General features: G+C 45.7%; 1 protein-coding gene and 1 long non-coding RNA gene across 8 annotated transcripts in view; one reads left to right on the top strand and one right to left on the bottom strand.

The window, feature by feature from the left end:
• The window catches only part of LOC120953224 (protein grainyhead), a 186,055-nt gene that overhangs the window by 19,189 nt on the left and 140,710 nt on the right, over window positions 1–26,156 (top strand). For all 6 annotated transcript variants that reach the window (XM_049607582.1, XM_049607581.1, XM_049607580.1 and 3 more), the window contains 2 exons: window positions 15,110–15,561; window positions 16,629–18,388. In XM_049607582.1, the coding sequence (XP_049463539.1) occupies window positions 16,809–18,388 (1,580 nt within the window). In that variant the 5' untranslated portion in view covers window positions 15,110–15,561; window positions 16,629–16,808. The remainder of the gene's footprint in view (window positions 1–15,109; window positions 15,562–16,628; window positions 18,389–26,156) is intronic.
• LOC125906856 (uncharacterized) overlaps window positions 1–26,156 on the bottom strand; it is a 264,465-nt gene that overhangs the window by 164,996 nt on the left and 73,313 nt on the right. The gene's annotated exons all lie outside the window — the stretch shown is intronic.

Genomic DNA, 26,156 nt, shown 5'->3' with positions numbered 1-26,156 from the left:
CCTCTCGCATCAACGATGCAGCGGCGAAACAGCGAAAGCAGCGAAGCACGCAGAGAGTGAAAAGCGAAACATTAAGAATCTTGCGCGCCGGTGCGCGGTGATCTTTGCCCGCTGGCACTTCTTTTTGATTGCTCTTTTTGATTTTGAAGTGGGCATGTAATTTTAATAAATTGTTTCTCCCGCATCCTTTCCGATCGCGGCCGAGCCTCTTTGCTGGGCTGCGAGCAGGAAATTTTAAGACAGCTCACACGCACACATATCACATCACAACCGAAATTCGGTCCCTCGGAAAGCTTTAGCTCTGTAGGGTGGAGTGTTGGTAAATGGATGGATGGTGAAACTGGAGGGTAAGAAATTCGATAACAACGCCGATCGTGCGCATTGAGTACATCGCGTTTTCGTTATCCCATTAATCTTCCATCGGCGGCAGGCTGGATGGAGTTGCCCTTTTTATTGTTGTTTGGGCTGCGTTTTTGAAGCGCTTTGGTTGAGCAAACGTGCCGGAGTGGGACACACACCGGGTGAGGTAATGCGGGGCCAGTTCAATGGGTTTTTGTTACCTTGCGTGCGTTTGCTGGCCGCTTTTGGGGCATCGTAGAACGCGGCCCAGTACTTGACGACGGTGTCAGTGAAGCTATATTCCATCCCCTCTCCCGTCCAAAAGGGCCGATCGCGAGTACTCGATTGATCAGGACAATCGAGGAGGAGTGCAATGGACGCAAAAAAAAACAATATAATGCGACCGAGGAGAGGAAAGGGGTGAAAGATGTTAAAGAATGGACATGGAACACACTATCGTTGGCACGCATCGATTGTTGCCCGGTATCTGCGTGCTTTTTTTGTTTGTTGGAGTGGCGGTGAGGGTGGGGTGATTCATCGCCAAATGGCTTGAAGAAATATTCTCACACAATGGATGCTGCTTCAGAACTAGAGGGGGGGGGGGGGGGGGGTGTTCAGATGGGGAGGTTAAACAACGGACAAACAACCGTCAAGAGCTAGTTAAACACTGGAGGGAAAGTTTCGTGTTTTTTTTCTCTGGGCAGGAGGTGCAGGTGTGGGATGGGGTGTGTAGGCTATTAAAAGGAGGCGAAGAAAATAAGAGGTGCAACGTTGGGTGACGAAGATTTCACCGTTGCGACATAATTGATTAAATCAATATTTTACTTAAGCACCCTTGTCTGCTTGTTGTTGCGCGTTTCTTATGTGCGATGGCGCTGTTCTGATAATCGAAGATCTTTATGATCATGCTTCAACATTAGCCTGGGAGTTTGCTGAACATAGTAGTAGCTGACTCTAATGTGGTAACGATTCAAAGCCAATCAATATCACACATGTGGTGAAAAGAATCAAATTTCACTTGATTTCATTTCAAAGCTTACTTTACCGTGAAATTCAAAAGCATACAGCTTTGCTGTCGAACTGAATTAAAGCACCTTCCGTTGGATGGACCCTCTTTCCGTCGGGATCGCTTACGTAAGAAAGCAAGACCGAACCGTTAAGATGAAGAAGCAATCTTTCCATCCAAGACAAAGGACCGTTTGGTGACCTCATTTCGCCTCGGTTTTTGCAGCCACCTTTTAGTGAGCAGAAGGGGAGGAGAAGCGGGAGAGTTAACAGCAACAGCAAGATAACTCGCAACGAGTCCTCGCGAAGCGGAGGATCATTAAATCGTTACCATCCGAAGCGTTCGAGGACCCGCCGGTCAAGTCGGGTTATACAGTTGAAGGGGGGGGGGGGGGGGGGAGCAGGAGTCGAGAGATAGGTGAGATCGCCGGTGCACAGGATGCCACCCTTAAACTGCGGCGAAGACAATGCATTTTCGCTGGCGAGTGCAATTTCGCGCAGAACGATGCATCCGGAGCGCGGCCATTTACCCTTTCGGGAGTAGCTCCGAAAACGGTGCTCTCAGTCTCAGCGAACGTGTCGTGTTTGCTATCCCGTCCACGTCCTCTCTTTCATGCTGTCCCGCGTGTGGTGATTTTTTTGTTGGTGAAGTTTTTTTTCTGTTTCGGTGTCCGACTGCAGTCCTCGCCTGCAGCTGTAAAGGATGTAAAATGCAAAAATTGCCGCGGGATGGGATACAAAAGGGTGAAACTGTGGTGCCGTCGTTTTTTTCCCCCAGTCGTTATTGTTTCGAAGCACACACCCGCACGAGAGAAGGATAAAAAAGGGAGAACGCAATGATTACATCACGCCGGCAGCTTTCATTGTATGGTTAAAGCCATTTGGCTGCTGTTCCTGATGATGATGATAATGATGATGATGATGATGGTTACTTTACTTTACGTGAGTTTAGTTACTGGAAGGCTTTTGAGCGGATAAGAAGAACCATTTCTGGAAAAAATGCTTCTGTATAGGAAATATGAAATAATTTAAAGAAGATTTTTTTAATAACAATCACTGTATGCACGATTAAAAGATACGTTTCCTAACAGGGATGTGCTATCAACTTTCAGATAGAGCTATATTTTATTCAAAAATTTAGTATTACTTGCTGAATATTAACATAACATAAGTAATAGAGTCGATATTACTCTACAAAAAATCGACTAGAGTCGATCCAGCGTAAGTTTACTAGATCAGCTGTCAGTAACCTACCATGGTTGGACCTTAATTATTCGCCTAGTTACCACCAGCGCTGCTCCTTGTTGAGTTTACAACCACTGGCTTTTCGACGGCAAGTTGCATAGGGTATATTTGTAGCTAAAATCCTTGCTAATGAGATTGACACTCCTTATCTTCTTGAAAATTTACATATCTATGCACCTGAAAGAGCCCTTTGTGCTCGGGACACATAACGTCTTGCCTACTCGAACAGCGTTTTTGGGCAAATGTTTTATAAGTTCAGCTTCTTTTACGATTATCACTTCAGCACTTCGATATTTAGCGACAAAATTTTATTATCATTGACTAATCTGGCGAATTGAGAATAATTTTAAATTTATATATAAGAATGTAATGTTCAATCAGGTGTCTGTTTAAAAAATACCAATATCAATTATAAAAAGTATATGCTAAAATTTCACAGTTTCCCATTCTTATCTGTGTGTTATAAGAACTTTGCGTTGGAAAAAGAAATTAAATTTTTCTAAGTTTATTCCCAATTAGGTCTATCGATACACTGTTTTCCGGCTCAGTTTTCAATGTGAACAGCATTATTCAAAACTAGCTAGATGTTTTTCCACAGCTGTCATTATTTGTGACAGCTGGGCTGTAAAAAAAAAAACCTCGCGCGATTGTCGAATAATGCCGTTCACATTAGAAACTGACCCAGAATACAGTGTAAAGATAACGATGAATATATAAAAAACCGCAAAATTTCCATCAACTCATCGGAATGAGTCATACAGCGATATTGCTCTATACAATGTACTGAACGTTCCCGATCCAACACATTAGCGATGCGAGAATGGAAAAACATTCCCTAGGCAAATCCATAATAATAGGCAGGCAAGCGGGGATATTCTGATTGGCCGGTTGTTTATCGAAAACTCTTTATTCGGCCGCAATGCTACGCTCCTCGAAGCGGAGTGAGAAAAGGAAAGCGTTATCCTAATTAGGCGAATTATTGTAATGATCGCTACCTACCATGCCACACGCTTTAATCGTCCGATTTCGCTCGGAAGCAATTCAAATACACCAGCCCTGGCCCTGGACCCCGTGGCAGACGATGATTGGCACGTGAGGCAGTGGGCACGTTGCGGTTAAATCTGCTTCTAGCGCAGCGGTTGCTTTTTGTGTTTTTTCTTCTTCGTTGCAAGTTTTTTACAATATCCTAATGTTCAATTGTTACGGTGATTAGCCTCTTGTTAACTTAATATCCAAATCGAAATAATGTTCCTACGAGAAAATGGCAAACAACGCGCAGCTTGCTGTGCTGAATCTGTGTTTGTTTGATGCGTAGGAAACACGCTTCGAAACCGCATCACACCACATAAAAAGAATAATTAAAGCCGAACGCGCGCGCAAATAATCGCGCACGGAAGAATGAAAAGAGAATGGGCTATGAATGGACCGGTGGAGTGAGGCTAAATAATTGGAAACGTTGGCGCATTAATTGGTAGCCCGGCGGATTGTTAACCGGCGAGCGTTGGACGCTAATGCCATCGTTCAGAATCGGTCCGAAACGGCACTCAGTGAACGGCGCATAAAATGGCACTGCCGAAGCGCCGTTTCCTTCCGTGCTTTGACCGTTTCCTAGTGTCGTACGCCGCTAGCGCACCGCTGGCTGGCCACGTGCGCTCGGTGGAAGAATGAAGAATTTGTTTTGAAATTATCATTTCAAGTTAGACAAGTTTTTCCCGCCCTCCAGGGGGTGGGGGTTTTGTTTGTTTCCTTTCTTATACGTGCGCATGTGTTAGTTAGGTCCGGTTTGTTGACGTTTTGTTTGTTGTCGGTTTTGCGCGCCAACCACGTGGTTGCTAAGCTTTTGCGTACGAGCAAGCGAGCGAGCGAGCGCGCGCGCCCTCTTGCGTACGACGCGCAGTTTGGTTGCAGTTTTTAAGCAGAACCCGGCGAACGGGTTTTTGTCGCTGTTGCGCTTGTTAGATGGGAACAGGTTGACGTTCTTGCCTGTTTGGGACGCAGGGTGACGTTTGGTGTTTGTGCGCATACACTACTAACCGGTGCCGCCATCTAGTGGGATTCTCTTGACGGTGAAGCAGCTGACCACCTGAACCAACAATCCAGTCCGTTTCACCGGTTTGGATGCGATTGTTTTGGTACAAAACCTGCCAAACGGGCATGTGGCAAACGGTCGATCCGGTCGAGTGGTCGCGCGCCGGGATGCGTCCGACCACGGTGCGTACTGACCGGATCCGGTCGACCGCGATGAACCGGCTTTTGTTTGGGGCGCGACTTTACTTTCTTTACCTCGGCTAACCCGTACGTGGCGGGGATGTTGGAGTCAATTTGAACCGGGGCCCTTGAACTGGCTGGCCCCATTGGATGTCGACCGGTCCCACGAAGTTCACACCGCCCGTGTGAGTGTGTGTTGGTGTATGGTTCAGGCGGAGCGGTGTGCCCTCCGTCGGAAACCTGTTTTATTCCGCCCCATCCTTACAGGCCGTGTTTGGTAGATGAGATGGACAACGGATTGGCGGGTGGCGGGTTTGTTTTGTCTGGTCATGGTGGCGAATAAGAGGAGGGGGGGGGGGGATGGTAGGGGTGGTTTAGTTTGGGCGTTACAGTGCGCCAAGTGGCGCTGATCGGGTTTGTAAAGAAAACCGTTTGATTGTTTTCACCGCGCATGCCGCTGAGTGTGTTTGTGTGCAGTGTCTAGTTGGTGAGTTGTTCCGGTTTGGTGTCCGGAATTGCCAGACGGTGACTTACGTTTGTTTTACTGTTACAGGCGTGCGCTAAACGTGAGCTTGCTGGCGGTGCGAAGGTTAAGTGTCAGAAGTCCGAAGTGACATCAGAAGTCACTTGGCAATGTCACTTAGGTAGGAGCTATTAATGAGAGTGTGGGTTAATTCGTAAATGCTACACCTAGAGTCTTGTTTGATTTGATCTTTATAAAAATAATTATTACTACTTTTCAGATTTAATGTTAAAGTTTAAAAACTTCATTCATCATTAAAATATAAATTTTCTTAATTCAATACTTCCATTCATCGTTTTTGTATTTTTTGCCATACCAACATTGTACTTTTTTACGATATTATGACAAACCCATACCGATTTGTATCTCGATTGGACTTTGCCAAACTTTATCATCCTTCACAAGCCACAATGATAATATATTGCACAGTGTGGCTGTCAGATCGGAGATTGCATTCGTTAAAATCCCTGCCTTTCTACCGTTTCTTGAATTGAGTTTTAAAAGTGATCATAAATTTCTCGACTCATAAAAACCGATCCCCAAACTCGGAGAACGAAAGCTCCAACGTAACAAAGACGCAAGCAGCAGCAGCAGCAGCAGCAGCAGCAAAAAAAGAATAATAATTGAAAACTAATCTGAAATCGAGACCCAATGCGCCCTGGTTCTCCCGACCGTTGCAGAAAGCGGCACGACCGCACACTTCGGAAGCCCAACAGGTTGCGATGCATCGGTGAACCGCAGTCCCGCCGCCGATGCTATCGATTACCCGCTTCGAAGTGCAGCCCCAACGGTCGCGGCCAGTGGCAGCAGTGCAATTCGATCGCCGAAGGTGTATTTCGAGGATTCTGCTGCAAACCGCGTCAGCCCGGAGGTGGCTTTAACCCCCTGCTGCCCCCTGTGTGTGGTCGTACGGCGAGGGCGAGGACGTTCATCGGCATCGATCGGTGGCGAGCTAATTAGCCGTGGAAGTCGTTGAGCTGCTGCTGCTGCTCTTGCTGGTAGCGTCGGGGAGTAGGAATAAGAAAAAAAAAGAAAAGAAAAATAAATGCACCCCCTTGAGATCGAGAAAGGATCATTGTTTCCTTGGAAACGCGATCGTTTCGGTGGAGGACATGTTGCGGTTTTGGTGCCGATCGGTTCGTTGCCAGTTGTCATGGGAAGGGTGGGTGGCATTGTGTTTTGTTCTTATTTGGTAGATCATTTTTTGTGGCAATTCTCATATTGTGGGTGGAATGCCTGTTTGCTTGGTTATGTTGCTTTTAAATCAATAAAAAATAATAGTAAATTAAAATTGATTTACCATTCTGGACATTTATTGGACACTTATCATGCTTTTGTCCTCATCAGCAAAAAAAAAGGGAATGGTGTTAGGCACAGCACTCCCTACTTAACCTGTCCTAGTCATGATCGATAAACATAGCGTTATTAATTTACCCCATTTGCATCGCTCAGCACAAAAACGGTACGCAAATGGACACAAAAGCACCGGCAGTGCTGTCCGATGACTACATTAATCATTTTTTTCGTATTGGCAGCTGATGATAGATTGCTCAATTGATGCATGTCCTATGGCTTGCGCTGAGATGGGGCACGATCACCGTCCAAGCTGGTGCATCTAAGCGCTCGACCAATTAATATTGGCCCGCTTTGTTGTTCGTGCCAGTGATATGAACCGCTATGAGCGGAGATTTTGCACGAATCCTGCTCCATCACCGCCGCCGGCATGAAAGTGAGATGTGGTGATGGTGTGGTGCGATCTTTTACATAACCTCCCAGTGTACCAGCCAGCTTATATTGGCTTTGTATTGCAAACTAATTGAAACTCAGGGGCTGGCAAGTGGTGCGGGTAATTGTTTTACATCGCTAATTACACAGTTCCCAACCGCGGCGGTTTATCGTGTCCCGCGCTGTGTACTTTATGAGGGAGCGGAATGTCTGAAAATCATACAGAATACGTGGAATTATAATTGCGCCCGTTGTTGTAATGTACGGGCGGTGGGGGATTTCTGATGGGAGTGGCGACAGTTTGCGCGTTCTAATTCCCTGACGCGGTGTAAAAGTAAACGCATGGCATGGTGGCAGGTAGTGACAAGGAACCCCCTCGCCCAACCGATTCGCCATTAGTTATCAGTGCATGCGGCGTCGTTTCTCTCTCTCTTTCTCTCTGTTGAGAACACGGGGTAAATGTGTTTTTGCTACCGAGCTACGGCGGAAATCATTCGTTCGTTTGGACGGAAGGGTTAATTTAATCGGAGTTGATTTATGCATCAGGTTAAAGGTATGCTGATTTCCTGTGTTGGTGTATACATTTTAGTTAATTGATAGCATGGCAACCAACCGTATTGGTTGGCAAAGTGGCGAGTTTTATGACAGGAATGAGATTCTTGTGTTTGATATTCATTTTTGACTTCATAAATTCATAAAGCGGATAGAGGGAATTTGTCGTACTGATGGCCAATTGAATGAGCTTTAGTACAGGTTTTACTGTTTAGCTCCTCCTTAGTAATTAAACAAGTTAAAGTTTCAATGTTCGGTAAGCTCCGTGCTTGTTTAGTAGAAAGAATTTTCACATTTTTATCATATTTCTAAAGCGCATATTAACTTCGTGTAAAACCATTTTGGCTTCTGAAATTTGCAAGACCTTTTTGTTGTCTTTTTTAAGTGATCTATGTTGTCCCTCCTTGATAACAGTCAGTAATGCATGTTAGCGATCTTGTTTAGTTCAGGTTCATCTTAACCAGCACTGGATTCTCTATGTGTGGTTTCGGCTTCTAGAGTCATATGCCTATTACAGTGAAATCTCTCTTAGATGTAGTCTCTTCAAGGTGAATTGTTTCTTTAAGGTAGACATTTTGACGATCCCGTCATATTCCATTCATTTTACGTCTCTTCCAGATTAATGTCTTCTTAAGGTCTTCCTTAATGTATATATCTTTTCACAGTTACAACCTTAAAACATTATTTTTGTATTTTGAATAGATTTTTGGTATTTGATTGATTAGCTTTCGCGTTTTGTCTTTCCACTGTGCTCTAAATCTTTCTTCTGTGATGTTTGTTTGTTCTTCTCTTTGTTTTGCAAATTTCTTGTAGGAAAGAACTGAATTTCAAATTTAAATATTGATCAATACATGCCTATATGGGAAAATGAGAATTAAAGTTGTAGTGCAATATTTAGTGCATTAATCCCAGCGATTACGAATGAACAATCTATAAGGCAATCGAGAACCAGCAAAGCATTGAAAATAATTCAATGTTGTATGTGTATATAATTCTTGCGCTAAGAAGAAGCAATGATGAAAAACAACACTTTGTTCGTGTTCGAATTCTTTACCATGTACGCATTGACAGACTTTTCTGTGTGAAATCGTATGATCGTTTGACCGAAAAACACAAACATATTCCATACACGGTGCACCGGCCGCGGCTGTAAGAGACGTGTAGTGTGGTGTGGTGTAGGTTGTATTTGTAATTGAAAGATTACCGCTGGAAGATAGCGCTTGCAAACGGTGTTCCACCAGCTCGTTCACCATTGCACCTTGTAACCTGCAAGGAACCTCAATTTAAGCGATCCAAAGTGGTGGGGATAATGCTGTATATGTTTTTGATAAAATTATGAAAAAAGAAACACCCAACCACGATCGAATCGTGGAGCACGAGTATCATGCCGTACGTAACAGACACTTTCGATACAAAACAGTGTGTGTGTGTGTGTATGTGTTTGATCGTACACTCCCGTTGTTGTAGCATCTCTAATTGTTGCAGGAAGATAAAGCCCTGGGCCGGGGAAAGGGCTTCACTGTACACCGCGTACAGCGCACCAGGGTGTTGAGATGATGGGTCACCGAGGTCGCGCCGGGTGAAGGCGAAGGCGAAACATGGTTGTTCACTTTATAGCTCCGCCGAAGTAGTTTGATTGAGTTAAGAGCTTTCGCAATCGTCTTTGGCAACTTGTTTGATACATGGGGCGGTGGTGGCGGCGGCGGAGGCGCGGATAGTAATGTTTGCGGGGATCATCGAGTGGTTCGTTCACTTTGCGATTGCGCTGGCTGGCACTGGGTAGCGGTACTGTTAGGTTGCATCGCCTGCATGACAGCTGCAGCGAGCGCAAACCTCCACCTCACCCCACCTGGCAGCTGGTCTAGCCCCCGAAACGTTTTTGCGGAGGTTTGGAAATATCGCAAAGCGGCACAAACAGGCCCGTACAGGCGTACAGGCTTGACAAACTCATAGCCCGGGGCAAGGCAACATCGTTATCCGGGTGCGGGATTATGCGGGATTAGAGGGCTACAAACTTGCTTGATTTATTTCCCATTGCATACCAAAAATGCATTCGTTTTCGTAGCAGCGGGATGGAGCATGTGTCAGGGAAGGGGGGGTGCGTGATGGGAGTCATGTGTGGCGTGATGCGGAGTGTCGGTATGGCGTATGGTGCAGTCAAGCCGTAACAAGATAAAACAATTTCCAATGGTTTGCAAGGTAAACAGACAGCGCTCGTTGCCATCGTTTGGTACAAATACAACAAGTCGGAATGTTGAAGTTGAAAGAACCAACCAAGAAACACAAAGAAGTACTTTTTTAATAGTTTACACGATAAAGAGATGTGTTGAGAATATTGGAGTTGGGTTTAGGTGAAAAATAAGAATCGTTCTATCAACATAGCTAGAGCCTAAAATAGCCAGATTTAACACATGTTTATTAATCGACATTTGTTTCTGTAAATATGTATTACAATAGATACTTATGATTGTATTTTGTTATGTTGAAACCTTTTGATACATCAAATGTACATCATGAGACAAATTACGATTGTTAAAATCGTGATTTTGTACTACTTGTAGCACCTTCAAATTCAATTTACCGCAATATGATTGCAATATGGCGATCAGGTTTCCGTGCCTGCTGTACGTCGTGCTGAAATGCATCCATTTTCTTAAATTAAAACACAGAGTGAGATAGACAATATTGCGACAAAAAAGGCGTTTGCGATAATTCGCACGAGTCCATAACTTTGCTCGTAACACGCCCGCGATTGACATCGATCTAGTAAGCGGCAATGCAAAAAATCCCGAACCGATCATAAATATGTCCCAGCGGGATCCCGCTCATACTTTGTTGCACCCGAAGAGCGGGAGGAGGAGTGTGTTTCGAAAGCATTGTATTGGTGGTTTCATTTAAACAATATTTTTCAACTATTGTTTAAAAAAATGGGAAAAACAACTAACCGGTTATGAAACGATGTGTACAATTTTTACATTAACTTTATTTTTCTTCCATTTTCATTCATGATCCTTCATTGTATGTTTTTTTTACACTACTTTTTAACTGTTTCATAACCAAACGACGACACACACACACACAGGCTCTGCGGGGGCTTGTTTGCGAATTAATTTTAATTAACGCGACCGGTACGGCGATCCGATCGACGGGCATGTCGCTTGCGCCTTACCACGCGAGTGCAGCATAAAAATCAATTTGACAGCTTCATTTGGTGGATTATCGTCGGCGTGTGTGTATGTGTATGCGCGCGCACGAGCAGAGATTTAGGAGAACGCCCAACCAACAACACATGCTCATTACGATCCCGCGTGCACCAACGAAACCTGTACGATATGTGGAGGACGATAATTTCTCTCGGGTAAAAGTGGCAACGATTCAGCCCAAGAACAGCAAACAGCGAGGTTCGTTAGGAGGGCAAGAAGTGTAAAACTTTTGTTAAAAAATTTACGCCACAATACGGTACGGTACGTACTGTGGGAGATAAAAAATAATTTAACAAACCCTTCTCCTTTGCGTGCCCACCCAGTCCTTCCTTGTCCAGTCGCAGTCTAGTAGCGTGCGTAGGCTTATAAACGGTGCCTCAAATGTCACACGGCGCAAAAATAAGCCGGTGGAACGGCTTCCCCTTAGCACAAAGAAGAAACGGGGCGACAACGGGGTGGAGGTGGGAAAAATTGGGACCAATTTGGGACGAAGGCGGATAGCGATCAGCGATTTGCACCGATCGTGATCGCGATCTCGCGCTTAAATGTCTTTGCGCGCGTGGGTGGATTGAAAAATTACTACCCTTTACGATCGCCGGCACGAAACGGGACGGAAGGTGATTATTGTCATTTCGGATGATTGGCAAAAGGGTGCCGGCAGGGTGGGTGGATGACAAGGGAAGGTGGGGGCAGCGGCTTGTCGCTCTCTGTCTTTCTCTCTCTCTGGTTTTCGTCAATCAGGACGAACGCCTTGTTGAACTCTCTGTACAGCATGGTACACTCAGGGAGGGGTACCTTACTATGGCGCGTTTGGGGTCACCCGGCGGCGTTCGACCGTTGTCGGGGAGTCACGGGGAGTCCCATGCAAGGTTGTTTCGTTCGATAAATTTATGGGCTCACAGCATCCCAAAATGGACGACAAAGAAACACACTCATGTGTGTGTGTGGTGGTGGGAATGGAGCGGGTAAAAGGAGCAGCGTTTGGGGGGAATTTACGGCGCAAATGGCGTACCCATTAAATCGTACCCATTTCCGCCAGCTGCCAAACGCTCCACGCGTGGTGCGCAATCAAATTCAGCCAATTTTTGTCGCATGTCGCGCACCGTCGCGGACGTTTTGCGCGGAAATGAGCTGCGCCATTCTCGCGCGTGCTGCTGTCACCCCGGCGCACCGGCAGCGCCCGGTGAAGTGTGGTGCTGGCAGAAAGTCAATAAATTGTTGGCGGTGGCGTGCGTTTCTTTCGTGTTGCTGCACTGTAGCATGTGCGCGGGACATTTGCGTTGCAAACAGTTGACCGATTTAAAAAAAAATGTTATAAATGATAATTATGTACGAGAGTTTATGGGGCGCGAGACGTTTAGTTGCATGTGATGATGGAATTTGTTGATTTAATTGTGCACTGAAATACTCAACACAAATTTTACTATTCAAACACTTGATATGTTCCATATGGATTACTACAAAAAAAAAGATTTTTAATATTTTTTTTATTTTTTTATTCAGGAGTAACGGTCCAAAAAGGCCGTATTGCTTAAAGATTTTTAATATTAATTGCCTTTAATTTTTATATCAAATAGAAACGAACAATTTTTGGGGATTTCTTTGTTATTTGATACATTAATAATGTTCTTTTTATGTGTTGTTTTATCTTTTCAACGAAAGCCATTGTGATGTGTTGTAACGTTGTACAGTTTTTGTAGACATCAATTTGTTTCATGTTATTTTTATAAAGTTTTTTAAACTTCCAGACAGTTTCTACTGTGTTTTGTTATCTTGAACATTTCTTTTCTGTTACTTCCACCTTCTCCATCAAATGTTTGCCTGCTGTGGGCAACAATCAAATTTGTCGTTAGCCGTTGAATTCTTTCTCCACCTTTGGTCTGCTTTACTCCTTTTAACGAACGCCATCCGTACGTTCGCTACACGAGTATCACGTTACAAACCACGACCATGTACCGTGTTTGAAGCAATGTTAGCTTTCGCGCAGACGTACCACTTTCCTGCCGGCCCTGCAGGTGGGTATCGATGCGTCGTTAGTGCCCATGTTGGGTGACACGTATTTGCCGACGCGCAGGGCAGCATGTGCTTGTTTTGTGCACACCACGAACCTTCCAGGACTAACCGCAAACGACGAAAGGATTATTTTTCGACCCCTGACCCTGTTTGGTGTTGTGGTTTGGGGAAAGGTATCTTTAGCATGAGAGATGCTTCACGCGTTTGGGTCGCAAAAGGGAAGAGATTTAGTTTAAGTAAAATTAATTACCGCTTTGATCGATGATCTCCTTTAGCAGGTGTTTTGTGCGCGTCCGTGTGTGTTGGCACGGCGCTGTTAGATACCAGCGTTCGATTTCCATTTTCAAACATTCTTCCTCGCAGTTTTGCGTGCCGATCCTGCAGTACGAGGTATTTTGGTATTTTGGTATGACGCTGATCGATGGTGTACGACGCTTAGCTGGTGCACATATTATGCACACGGATAGGAGGGTTGTTTAAGCTGCTTATTGGGAAGAGGACGGGGCAATACGGGGCAGAATTTATGGCAAACATAGCATTTCGGTTGCATTAACCTTTTGCGCGTCTCGAGCTTACCAGCGCGAACGTGATCGTGCGCTTGTTTATAGATCATTTTTTAGCGGATTTCGTTTCAGAAAAAAATCACATTCCCCAAAAGGTCCACGAGAGGTGTTTTTAGCGTGTAAGCTGCCAATTCACTACTTTCTGCGTTCTGCCGGTGTCGTGTTACCTTTGCCGAAATTATGTGTTACCTAAAAGTATAATTGTTAATTACTTCCTTTTTGCGAGCACTAATGTCACCCTTAGGAGGGTCATCAACAACGATCGGAAACGATTTTTCACCTGTCAAAACCGTTCACATCACATTCGAACGGTCGTGATCGTGACGCGCTTTTTACGGGTCGCAGACGCTGGCCGAAGATTATTGCATGAGTGAAACGTTGTGCAATAAGTAGGGGCACAATTTGGTTGGGTCCGATGTTCAGCATCGCCCTGATCATCGTGCCCGACCTTTTGCCGGTTGCGCTGCGTGCAACCTGCCGAACGAAAGCCATGTGCCCTCCGAAATCTCTTCACGCCCTGAGGGCTCCGGGTTGGCGAACCCGAGTGTGTGTGTTCGTGCTGAGGTCATATTAATGTCTCTCATTAAGATTATTGTCTTCTTGACGGAGCCGACGCGCCCAGGACGGACCGGTGCGTTCGTTTCATGTCATTTCGTTGAAGTCTTTCGTGGGTACAACACGGGGAGGAACGAATCTATTTGGGCCGAAATTGGACAGTATTTTTTTCTTCCACGACCTCATGGCATCGTTTGCAAACGATTGGTTTTGTCTTTTTCGTACCTCGGTTCGGCTCGCTGAGCTAGGGTCTGTTTTCCAACATTTTCTTTCTTTAAGAGGTGACCGTTGCGGGCAGTTGCTTCTCTTTCTCGCCGGTACGGATTCGCCCATCCGACGCGCTCGCTTCCCTTTCGCACAGCGGACAAGTGTTTCAACCCCCGGCAAATCGAGGTGAAGTCGAAGATAAGTGTATTGATTGGCACCTGTGACAGGCCGCGTGGAAAGAAGCGTAAATTTTCTCTTTTCACTCGCTGATCTCTTCTCGGCGATCGTTTTCGATCGCGACAACGCACCGTCGCGCCGTCGGTTGGGCCGTCTGCCCTCGGGCCATTCCAGTCGATTGGAGTGGTCCCTATTGTGGCCGTTGTGTTGGTCGTGTTGGTTGGCCGAATCATGTGCCGAATAGGTTCCGGCGGGTACGGCGGGCGGCCGCCTAATGGGGTCAAGCCATTTGGGGGCGTCCTCCTCCCAGCGAACGTTCGGCTCGCTTGGTGGCCGTTAGAGTTCATCCGAAGGCAAAGGGTGGTGGCTGCTTTGTCTCCATAACGATCCTTGTGGCAACAATGCACATTATCGCCGGGGGTATACATTTTAGAGTTTTATTTTGGTGTTAAAGTGTATTATTGAGGATTCGTGGAAGTATGTTGTTTTAATGATTGTTATTACAGTTTCCTGCGATATTTTTTTTAATGCGAAAACATAGCCGCACAGGTTGTGAATTTCAGACATAGTGTAGTAGACATGCGATGGATAGATTCACTCTGTAGGTTGACTGTAAGATTTAGGGCACTTTATCATTAAAAATACTACACGCATCTCTATACTGCCTTACAGAAAAGGTTTTGGTAATCCTTTATATTTTATTTCCATTTTTTTAACTTTTATCAGCTAACGGAACCCTTCGATCAATTAAGCGAGCAGTACCATTAATGTGAAGTTCTTTTTTCTCGTTTCAGATTCAACTACACAACGAAATGCCATAACAATTGAAGCTTCAGCAACCGATGAAGCATCAACGGAGCGGTTAAGTGCAAAGACAATCAGAACCATGTGATCGACAGTATCTTACACAAACACCAATCACGCAACGTCTTCCGTCCAGTGCGTCAGTGATTAAAATTCTGTGAATTATCGTGAAACGAGCGTAGAATTTTCCCGTACCACATCGAATCTCTGTCTTCCGTCCAAGCACAGCAAGTAGCAACCAGCGAACCCACCTCTATGTAGCACAGATCAGTTCAAACACACTCAAGCATTGTGCCATAGCGACATCGATATCGTGACGTAAATTAGCTGAAGCTGGAGTGAAACACGGCTTCCAAGCGTCATCATACAAATTTGCAACTGTGTCTCATTTTTAATGTTAAACTGATGAAAAGTAAAGGAAACGAGGATCACTTCCATTGCCGTAAGTATCGCAAGCAGTTGCTTAAATATTTCCATCCCAAAAACTAACAACTTATTCCGCCTCCTTATCGTTCGATGAATGTTTTGCTACAAATTGATCGGAATGTAAGTGTCCAAATGAAGTGGAGTCCCCGCCCCGGTTTGATTCGCTTTATATCGCACACCCATCCGTGCAAATAGTCTTAACAATGGTGGAAATATCCGAACAATCACCATTATTTATTGCGCACCGCGTCGAAGGTGTGCCCGTAATCCTTTCGACCTGTGCTCACGGGTTAGGATCGATTGCCCAGAAGGGTCTCCCCGTGCATTCCGAAAGGGCCGAACGCGCGTCCAGCAATCCAAATGACACTGGATCGGACCAAGCTCGTAAATCATATGCCTGAACCGATAGAGACGGTTTGCATGAGCCGAGGGCAAAGTGAGATATTTATTTCTCAGTCTAACCTTCCGCCGCTCGCGGTAGCCCAGCGCGGCTCCTGCGGTGCCGTTTCCGCTCCACAGTCGTTGATTTGCAAATCGCGATTAAAGCTCCGTTACATGCACGGAAACTTCCACAGCGCGTACCAGGTAGCGTTGAGAATGATAACAAAATTTATTGGTTCTGCATAGCGTGGACACAATTCGGGGGAGGGGACACAGACTTGTGGAATGAGGTCAGAAGGGTAAGATCGAGAAAAAAAGAGAGAGGGAAGCAGCTGGCAGCATGTCTACAGTCGTATCTTTTTAACCACCTTCAAATCCTATAATCCGTTTTTTCCCTAGGTTCGTCGCTTGAGCAATTAATTTTTCATATGCGAAAATGAAAAACCCTTCCCCTTGTTTGAGATGGTGGTGGTGGTGTGTTTGTGTGTATCGTTATGGGTACGCTTGGAGAGTGTGAAGCAATAAATCTTCCGCCCCATTCGACTGGTGCCGTTTGTATGATAAGATCAGAACAAAATATCCAATGACGGCGGTGGCTCACCGTGCACGGAACGTGCAAATGAACCCATCTAACACGACACAGCAGTACCTAGACGCTGACTAATTTATACTTTCTTTCGTTTGTATTCGATCTTTTTGTAGTGTGAACATGACCTGCTGGTGATTCGCCAGTGTGCGTGACAACGAACTCTGTGCCAATACGAACGTCGGCAGTGCAAATTCAAGATATTTTGTAAGAGAACGAGAACGGGAGTGCCAAAAAAACGAGCACTCACGCTAAAGAAGTGCAATAGAAAAAGAGGAAAGAAAGTGTGAAACATCATGTCTGCATCGCCCGAAATGCACCATCAGCACCAGCAGCTGCAGCAGGAAGCGAACGCACCGCTGGAGATGAAATCGAACAGTGCGGAAGGAACGCCTCCACCCGAGCTGGCCACGATGACGACCGTGAGTGTGCTGGATCTGCACAAAGATTATAATGGTGGTGGAGGTGGTGGTGGTGGTACTGCTGAAAGTGGAGCTACGGCTGGTGCCGTCACGTCACCACACATCGTCCACGAAGGTGCCACCGATATGAGCCTGCCGGACGATGGCACAACGGAGAAGGTGTACGATAAGGATACGAACACTGTCTACGTGTACACCACTGCTGCCGGTGTTGCCGGGCATAAGCTGGTGGTGAATCCACATCATCATCAGCTCACCACGATCGTACACGGTGGGCAGCAGCAGCAGCAACAACAGCAGCAGCAGCAGCAGCAGCAACAAATGGCTTCTCCTGATCAACTGCACACAAGCGAACATCATGCAGTTGCCGAGCAGAATCTGCTCCACGCTCGGTTGATCCAGCAACAGGCAGTTGAAGAGCAACAGCAGCAGCAGCAGCAGCAGCAGCAGCAACAACAGCACTTGCAGCGAATGTCTCCGGGTGATCCGCATCAGCAACATCACCAGCAGCATTCGCAAGTCCACCCGGACGATAGCGGCATCATCGATGGGCATCGTTTGCTGCCGGCAACTATCAACGGTACCGATGCGAGCGATCCGCAGCAGCATCAGCAGCAGCAGCACCATCATCTCGGTAGACTATCGCCCGAGGATCAGCAACAGCAGCAAGCGCATCAGCAGGGTGGTGTTAGACTGCTCGAGGACAGCCACATTCAGCGGCTGCTGGGCAATCAGGAAATAATCAGCCGCGACATCATCAACGGGGAGCATCACATCATCACGCGCAACGAAAACGGTGAGACAATCCTGACTCGCATTGCCATCTCCACCGCTGACCAGCTGCTAAACCGAATGGACAATGGCATCATCTACACGACGACCGGGGGTTCGACCGGCGTGATTGGTGCTGGACCGCAGGAACAGCTTCCCACCACGGTGCTGCAGTACGAGAAGGACGTGGAGGACAAACATCAGCCCCAGCAGCAGCAGCAGCAGCAGCACCATGGTCATGCGCACGCCGCCCATCAGCCGCAGACAATCTACGCAACGGCTGGCGCTGCACCGGATCAAACCGGGCAAACGAAGCAGATCGTGTATGCGCTCGGCGGAGGAGAGCCCAAGAACGTGATCTACGGTGATCCCAAGGCGGCAATGCCACACTTTGAAGCGGTGTCGGGAGCCGGTAGCGGTGCCGGCAGCGGTGGGCCCGGTTCGGTTGAGGAAGAGAAGCCCCAGATCGACTACGTGTACAACGAGGGTAACAAAACGGTCATCTATACCGACCAGAAGGGGCTGGAAAGCTTGTACGCGAACAACGAGCTCGGCCTGATGGACGGTACGCAGATCGTGGTGCAGAGCAATCTGTACACGCAGCAGCAAGGCCCGGACGGTACGACGGTGTACGTTGTGTCGTCGGACATGAACCCGGAGGACATCAATGGACTGCAGCAAAGGTGAGTGGCCATTCAAAATTTATCAAATTGGTATCTAATTGGTTGACTACAATACATTTCAAGCTTTGTCATGATTGCATTGAATAACCTAAAAATGTAAATACAATTGCATACCTTCAGGCGTTTAGTCAACACCAGCTTGGGGACTTGTTTGACTATTTCTACATAACTCATGTTGGTTCAATAATTAGATTCAAAAGGTGTATAAGAAAAGCAACATTGATTTAATCACTTTTAGTTACGGTTTGACGTACTATTCTGTCATCATTATTATCATGTAGTTCGTTAAGCGTTCGAGCTAAATCGTCAAAGGATGCATCTGAATGTTCAGTATTCAATACTCAGGTATATAAAATCATGTATGCTTACCTACATTTGGATTTGATGGTGCATACAAACACATTTTTTTGAAGATCCATTGCAAATAGTGATACAACTAAAAGACAAATAAGTCATTACTATTTCCTTAAACATTTGAGCTTGTTGTGTTACGATGTTGTAGTTCTTCCCACACAATGCCGCACCCATATAAGTCAACTGTAAGTCCACTTGTAGCCTGTGTGTCTTAATTGACTGAATATGTATACCTAACCATCTCCCATTTACCGACGCGATTGTAACAACCATCAATTACACATTTTAATGAACATCTGTTGCGTCTGTTTGTTTGTATCAATCGTAAAGACACAGTGAAGGCGCTTAAGGAAGAAGAAGACAAAAAACAGAGTACACAGAGTGCAGCATATTTTCCAACGATCTCGTTGCCGATAAAACTTTACCCATCGATTCGATATTTATGTCATTAAGAGTTAATTGGAAATGTACAACCGCGCCACCAGACTAAAAACGGGAGCACTTGTGCGGATCACTTGCAGAGCTAGGAAATACGAACGAGCAAAAAAAAACCTTCCCTGGCCCTATTTCTTATCTGGTCCATTTGATTGATTGTGAATTCATGATCAATTTCTCAAGAACAAAACCCAGACGCACTGGGAGCAGATTTTTTCCCCTCTTTCCCCTGTTAGTTGCTCTTGTTGCAATGGTATATCCAAAGAATGGGAAGAAGAGTGTCTGTGTATACAGCAAAAGTGCAAAAAAAAAAACAAAAAAATGAGGGAATTGTGCTTTGAGGCACAGACGAAGGCTGGTGAAGGTCTGTGGCAATAAAATGACACCATCGGGTGGCGTGCAGAATGGGCGGGATGCCGCGCTACCGAAACCACAATTCACCATTTTCAGTCGGCCTCGGGTGCGGCCGTACAAGGCAGCATCGGTTGGCAGCCTCTCCAAGGATTCCTTCGCTCTTCCACCGACCCAACCGTCCCCGGTGTGAAAGCCAACTCCCATCCCCCTGCCCCGGTATCGATGCGCCCTCGGGAACGAGCATCCTTACGCGGCCAATTGTGGCTTCGGGGGATCTCTTGCAACGGTTGCACTGGGAAGGGATTCGAGTGTTTTTTTGTGTCTCGCCTCGCCAATGTTGTTTGTGTGAGTTTGTGTGTGTGTGTGCCTGTGCAGAACGAGGGGGAGTGATGCGGCAATGGGAGGGAAACTCCCAAGCACATCCAACCACAGCTGCGCGCATCGGGCAAGCATTGACAACGAGATAATGATAATGACACAATCGCAAGACAATCGTTAACGATGTTATACATACATAAATTCCCGCATCGGTACACAATGCTGGGGCATCGGCATGAGCTTGCGGGTATGTGCAAGGGCGGTGCTCTCATTACAAATTCATGCAACGTTTCTCGCATTTACAATCGTCAACGTTCTCATAATAACCGTGCGCTTGTGAATACTAATTCGATGGTAATTTAATTTCGAATAAATTTCGATAGCGATTCCGCGTCGTTGAAGTTGGCCTGTGGCTGGCGGTAGTGATGCTGCTGCTGCTGCTACTACTACACTTCCCAAGCACCATTTGCAATACACGCTGCATTTGTGGTGCATTTTTTGTGCCCATGTCTGTGTGTGTGTGTGTGTGTGTGTGTGTGTGTGTGTGTGTGTGTGTGATTGCGTGCGAGACAGTGCTTCCGCTTTTTGCACGTGATATTTTTCATCGAATCATCAAATTGATTCACTTTGTGTGGTGGATGTGCATCTTGTTTTACCTTTTGTCATTTTTTTTATGTTTCTTCTTCTTCTGCTTTTCGTTGATTTGTTCGAGTGCCTTAATTTATATGCCCTCGCTCGGTGAGGCCCCTCCCTTTGGCCCCCGCGGCCCGATTGCTGTGAGCTGAATTATTGTTTCCTCGCTTGATCGGACGTTGAAGTCTTTCTGCCTTTTTGCTGCTGCCGATGCTGCAGCATTCCTTGGACGTTTTCGCGCGGAAGCAGCCCGGCCACGGCTGCTGGTGATTTAATTTATGATCCGAAGGATGGTTCCAGGTCTTTCACGGCGAACGCTGAATCTGCGCTGAACCAGCGGACAGATGGTGCGCAGTTGGCCGGGTACATTTTTGCGAACCTCGCGCCCTTTTCCCAAGCCACCGGTGGGAGCGGGAATGAGCGTGGAATGACAGTTCTCCCGTCTGTCAAACTCTACCGACAGCCGCGAGTTTGATGAGCTCCATTGCGAAAGTGCCACGGCAAAGCGCGCGTGCATTGGATCGTGTAGCCCTCGCGCTCGTCAATGGGCGTGTTGTGTTTTGTGTACGTCATTGTGAAATCATGAATGTGTGCATTGCATTGTAATGCGCCTGTCGTTTGGTTGTTTTCTTTTTTGTTACTTCTCTCGCACGGGTTGCTCATTTTTGTTGCAGTGCGCTTGAGGAAGTGACAGGGATGACAACCCGAACACCACAATCACGTGGGGGAGAAATGTGTGTTGATGCATTTTGTCGATGATGGAATTGTTGCTGCAATCGCATTCGAATGGTAAAAGAGGTATTTTTTGTGTGTTTGCGTGTTATTTTCTCAGGAGCGAACCAAGGAATCATTACAAAATGTACAATTCGAAACGTATTTGCTATTTCTGGTAGGTGATGTTTGCTCTTTGTCTCAAGTGTCGTTTAAGAACGTACAACAGGTAGCAAACGAGAGATGGGGAAGTTGGTAGAATTGTGAAAATATGTGTGTAGGAATCGAAAAAATTAACAATCCAAGCCCAAATGACCGGTTTTTCTTTTTGATTCTCAATGCTGGTAACAAGAAATGTAAGGGCAAGAGTACAAACAGTGATTTTGATTCGTTCATTCATGTTTTTTGTCTGTTGAAAATATGATCAGTGAGTGTTCGAAGAGGGTTGAAAGCAAAGGGAGGTGGAAAAGAACAATAATTGTAATTATTTATTGATTTTGGATATTGCTTTGAAGCTTCAAAATAAAGTTAATATTGATGTCTGGATGCTGAAAATGTGATGAATTTTATAAACTCACAAAACACTGCTAATCCATCATTTTCCGCCTCTGAACAACACCTTCGCTCTGCACCCAAAATGATCATGTATTCCCCATTGTTAAGGTGACATTTCGGGATGAATTATGAGCGCACGGGGTTCACCCCACGTGGCGTAGAAACACCATTTCTTCGCAAACGCCAAATCACTCCGAACGATTTGGTTAGACTCCTAGAGAGCGTGGGAGTGTTGGGTTTGTCCGTTTTGTTTCGGCTCCATTTGACACACACACACTGGACGCGGGGGCGTAACTAAAGCGTGCACTATAGAAGAAAGACCAATGCATTTAATGTTCGTTTGCGTTTGCTCGTTCCCTTGCGCCAGCGATACAGTGAACTAACGCGCGAAGCAAATTGGTTTCCACTGTCCTGAGCTGCAGCTTCTGGAGTTCCTCGCCTGGGGGCGCCCCACACACCCTTTGCTCAACGCTGGTTCAAAGGGCTGCAACCGTGGACTAGGAGGGAGCGTTTTGCTTAATAAATCACCGAGCTTGCGCGAAGCCACCCGCGTTTTCTAGCCCATGGACAGAGAAACAAAGCTCCTGCGAGGGCGCTTGTTTAGTAAAGGAAGGAGGAAGAAGAAAAAAAAAACACGAAACGTTATTTATGTGCTGAGGAAACATAAATTAGATTTACCATAAAAACCGCGTACCCATTACGAGCCAGTAGTCATAGCCGGTAAGCGATTATGGGTGAGCGAAATGGACTCCAAAATAGCGCATTCGACCGCGGAGGGCCAAACCTTTTGCCGAGGGCTAACACTGCCGCGGTGACAAAACGGCTGTGGCCTTGTTGAGTGGACTTTTATTTTGTTATTAGTGTTGCACTAGTAGCACTAGAAGTAGATCCATCTTGCTGGCACGTTTGGTATCTAAATTGCTATGGCAGTTTTCCATTTAGTAAAGTGTGTGTGTGTGGTTTGTGTCATTTTTTTCTTCTGGTGTTCTTAGTCGTTTCCGGAGAACCTAGTTGGAGTGGTGTCCTTTTTACGTTTCGCGGTTGGCCTCGAGGTCGAGAGTGCGGACAGGGTGGGAGGATCGGAAGCTGTCCATTTACGTATGGTAACGTTTGCCAACTAACGATCGCCCCGGGTTATGAAGGTACTTATTGGTTACCGTTTTGCCAATGTCAATCGTGTGCAAGGTTACGTCCATTAAGTAATGGTGCATACTAAATTTATGGATAATTCCTTCAGTCACTGGCAATATTATGTAGAATCCATTTTAATGATCAATAAGGGATGTGCTTTTATTTACAAAACACAGTGTAATAAATTTGTGTGCGATTGGTTGCAAAATGTGTTCGCTTCAGCCGCAAACAGTTTGGAGATTTTGATTTAGATACACATCGGGACGTTACATAAACCATGTAACACAAGACGACGGGGGGGTTTTCAATAAACATCGACCAGAGCCGCACCGATTACACCTAATAATTACATCCTTGCCTCTTGGCGAGCCGAGCTGAAAAATTTATTGTTATTAGTTTTTATGATTATTTTAATTAGACATTTGCTCCAGCCCGCTCAACGACTCTCGTGTACCGTTTGGACGATGGTACCCTCGCAATCGATCGAAAGCTCGATCGATGATGTCATGGCCGCTGCCGAGATCGAGCAGCTGACGTTCGATTGGGAAACTGTGCAGTGTTCTGTGCGCACCGGGCTGCTTCAAATCCTTAAACGAGCTTAATATGAACGGCGTTGATTGGTCTTGTTTTACACGGTTCATTAAACTATTAAACTGTGGTGCGGCCACCACATGCAGGAATGCATGTAAGGTGGCTTGTAAAAATGTGAGTGTGTGTGTGTATGCACCGTGCAGCAAAGGAGCACCAGTACTGTCCACACCCTGTGCCGCACGTTGCACCCCATCCTTTAGGTGGTGGCTAGAGCGTTTTAGCACGAATCGCTCCCAAACTGTGCACACTGGTAGATAATTTATTGCGCGGTCACTTGTCGGTTGTGCCGAACTGAAACGGCAACGGTGCACGCGGTTTCGTGCCGTGGACTGTGAAACGGTTGGGAAATGGCACCAGCAGGACTGTTTTATGAGGAGCAACAGAGCGAGGGAGAGCGTAAGAGTGCTTTCGTTACACCGTTTGGACGGCGTGCAAACTGTGCAAACGCGCGGCTGGACAATAATGTTCGTACGCGACGCTAAATTCCCATTTAGGACATGAAAAATAAATTAAATTTTACCAAGCGCTTGTGGGGCTTGGGCGCCGTCCCCGCCGGTCTTGATGGGTTTCTTACGTGAATGGTGGTTTTATGTATCCGGTTGGGGTTTTTAGATGATACAGCGAGGGCTAAGGAGAAACTGAACTGAAGGTTGGGTTATATTGCAGTCGGTAAGGTGTAAGCTGTTTTGCGTGTTCTTTTATTTTTCTAACTTTTTGGGAAGAGAAAACGTTTGAAATATTAGATTATGAAGCTCGTAAAAAGATTAAACTCTATGAATCAACAATGCTTTTCATCTATCTACTGTACATATAAACTCGTATTTGATTGAGTTCGATGTGTCATTCTTGATTTATTAAGGAATATTAAAGTTAACGCTAAGAAGGTTGATCCATCACAATGGGTCTGTCTTCATGCATCACGGGTCGTATGATTTTATGTTTTATGCTACTTTAAAAAAACTGACTTAAATAAGAGTAAGCTTCAATGTTAAATTTTGTACTTTTTGAACATTACAATTATTGTTTTATTGTTATTGTGGTGTAAAACTGTTGGAACATTGAATACTTAATAGACTGATAGCTTAATAAAGAGCTGTTTACTGGCTGGGGTTGAATAGATGTTGAATAGAGCTGGAAAACGATAAAGAACTTTACAACAATCCAGCAATCCTCTTCAAATGCACCTACCAAGTGTAGAATAAAACAAACATGACCCTTTTGCAGCAATCCCACAGCAAGCAGCGCTCCAAAGGAAGTATCAAATAGAAATAATCATGCATTCTTAACGAGCAGCAAGATAAATCGATGCACATTTGTTACTTCCGATTAGTGTGGTACCTTCACTCGATGGAGAAGGGGAGAGGACTAGAGCCGTCTCTAGTCGAGAGTGCAAATCACAGCCGTGCAAGTAGGGTGGCAATAGAGGCAGAAAAGGAAGAAACCAACAAACCAAAAAAAACATTACATGTAATGATTTCGTTTAACGGCAAAGGGGGTAAGTAATTTTCCACCCTGTGCTTTTCCCAAACCCTTCCACAGCCGGGACTCGTGTCTAGTAGTTTGGCTTTGTTTTTCTCACCCTCCGGCGCCGCTCTTGCCCTCGTCCTCGTGCGGTACTGTAATGCATTGGCCGCCCTTAGGATGCCTCCCGGCAGAGTTTGGCTCGCGGGCTGCAGCTAGTGGCCCCGGGGGTAAGGACGATCATTTATCTCCGAATGCAATTGCACAGTGAATGAACTTGATGTGTGGCAGTTTGTGTGTGTGTGTGTGAGAGTGTGTTTGCTCCACAGAACAGCGAGTTATCGGACAGCGGGGTCTGCTGGGTGTACAGCGAAGTGCAGCCTCAGATGTACATTAAATTGTGTTGATCGATGCGTTCGATTCATCTTTCCATGGGCTGGTGGGGTGGGTAGCCGTTTGGGCTGAGCTGAAGTGCGGTTAATATATTAGAAAGAACAGGAAGAAGAAGCAGCAAAAAAACAACCTCCCCGACAGCTCGAAAGGTCTCCCGGAAAGGTCAAAGTGAAAGGATTACACAGTGTTTAACGCTTTCGCCCGGTGTGCGGTGTGTGAGGCAAGAGTTTGGAGGGGAGTTTTAGATAAATGGATAATGTAAATCTATTACGCCGATGCAGTTTAATCACAACGAGTGCATTTTAGCTTTCCCACCGATGCGTGCTGCGATAGGGTTAACAATGTTAAAAAAGTGCAACATGATCATAATTCATCTGCAGTAGGAGTCTATTAAGGGTTTAGAATGACAGTTACAGAAATTACTGTTTGAATTTAATAAATTATGCAAACCTTAAGTGTTTTCTTATAATAAAAAAACAGCAGAATAGCTACGTTTCCCAACTTCCAAACAACTGCATGAAACCACTGCATCATTTCGTGAATTGCATCTGTGAATTGCACCATTTCGTGAATTGCATCTCATTCACCGCCTTCATTTCTCATCATTTGCATTTCCGAGCCGGTCGTATCTCGCGCTCTACGATCAACTGATTAAAAGATAACGAACCGAGACTATTATCTCTGCTGTTTTTTTTTGTACAACCACAGCCTCCTTTAGGCCCAAAATCGTCAGCAATTGGTCGACGTATCGTTTTTAAATTGTACCCAGCAAAGTGCAACAGCAAAAGATGCCATACGAGAGCGGGCTCAAATTAACCACAAAACCCCATCA

The sequence above is a fragment of the Anopheles coluzzii genome, chromosome 2 (assembly GCF_943734685.1).
Source record: "Anopheles coluzzii chromosome 2, AcolN3, whole genome shotgun sequence".
Taxonomy (NCBI): domain Eukaryota; kingdom Metazoa; phylum Arthropoda; class Insecta; order Diptera; family Culicidae; genus Anopheles; species Anopheles coluzzii.
This window is presented reverse-complemented; position numbering and strand designations above follow the sequence as displayed.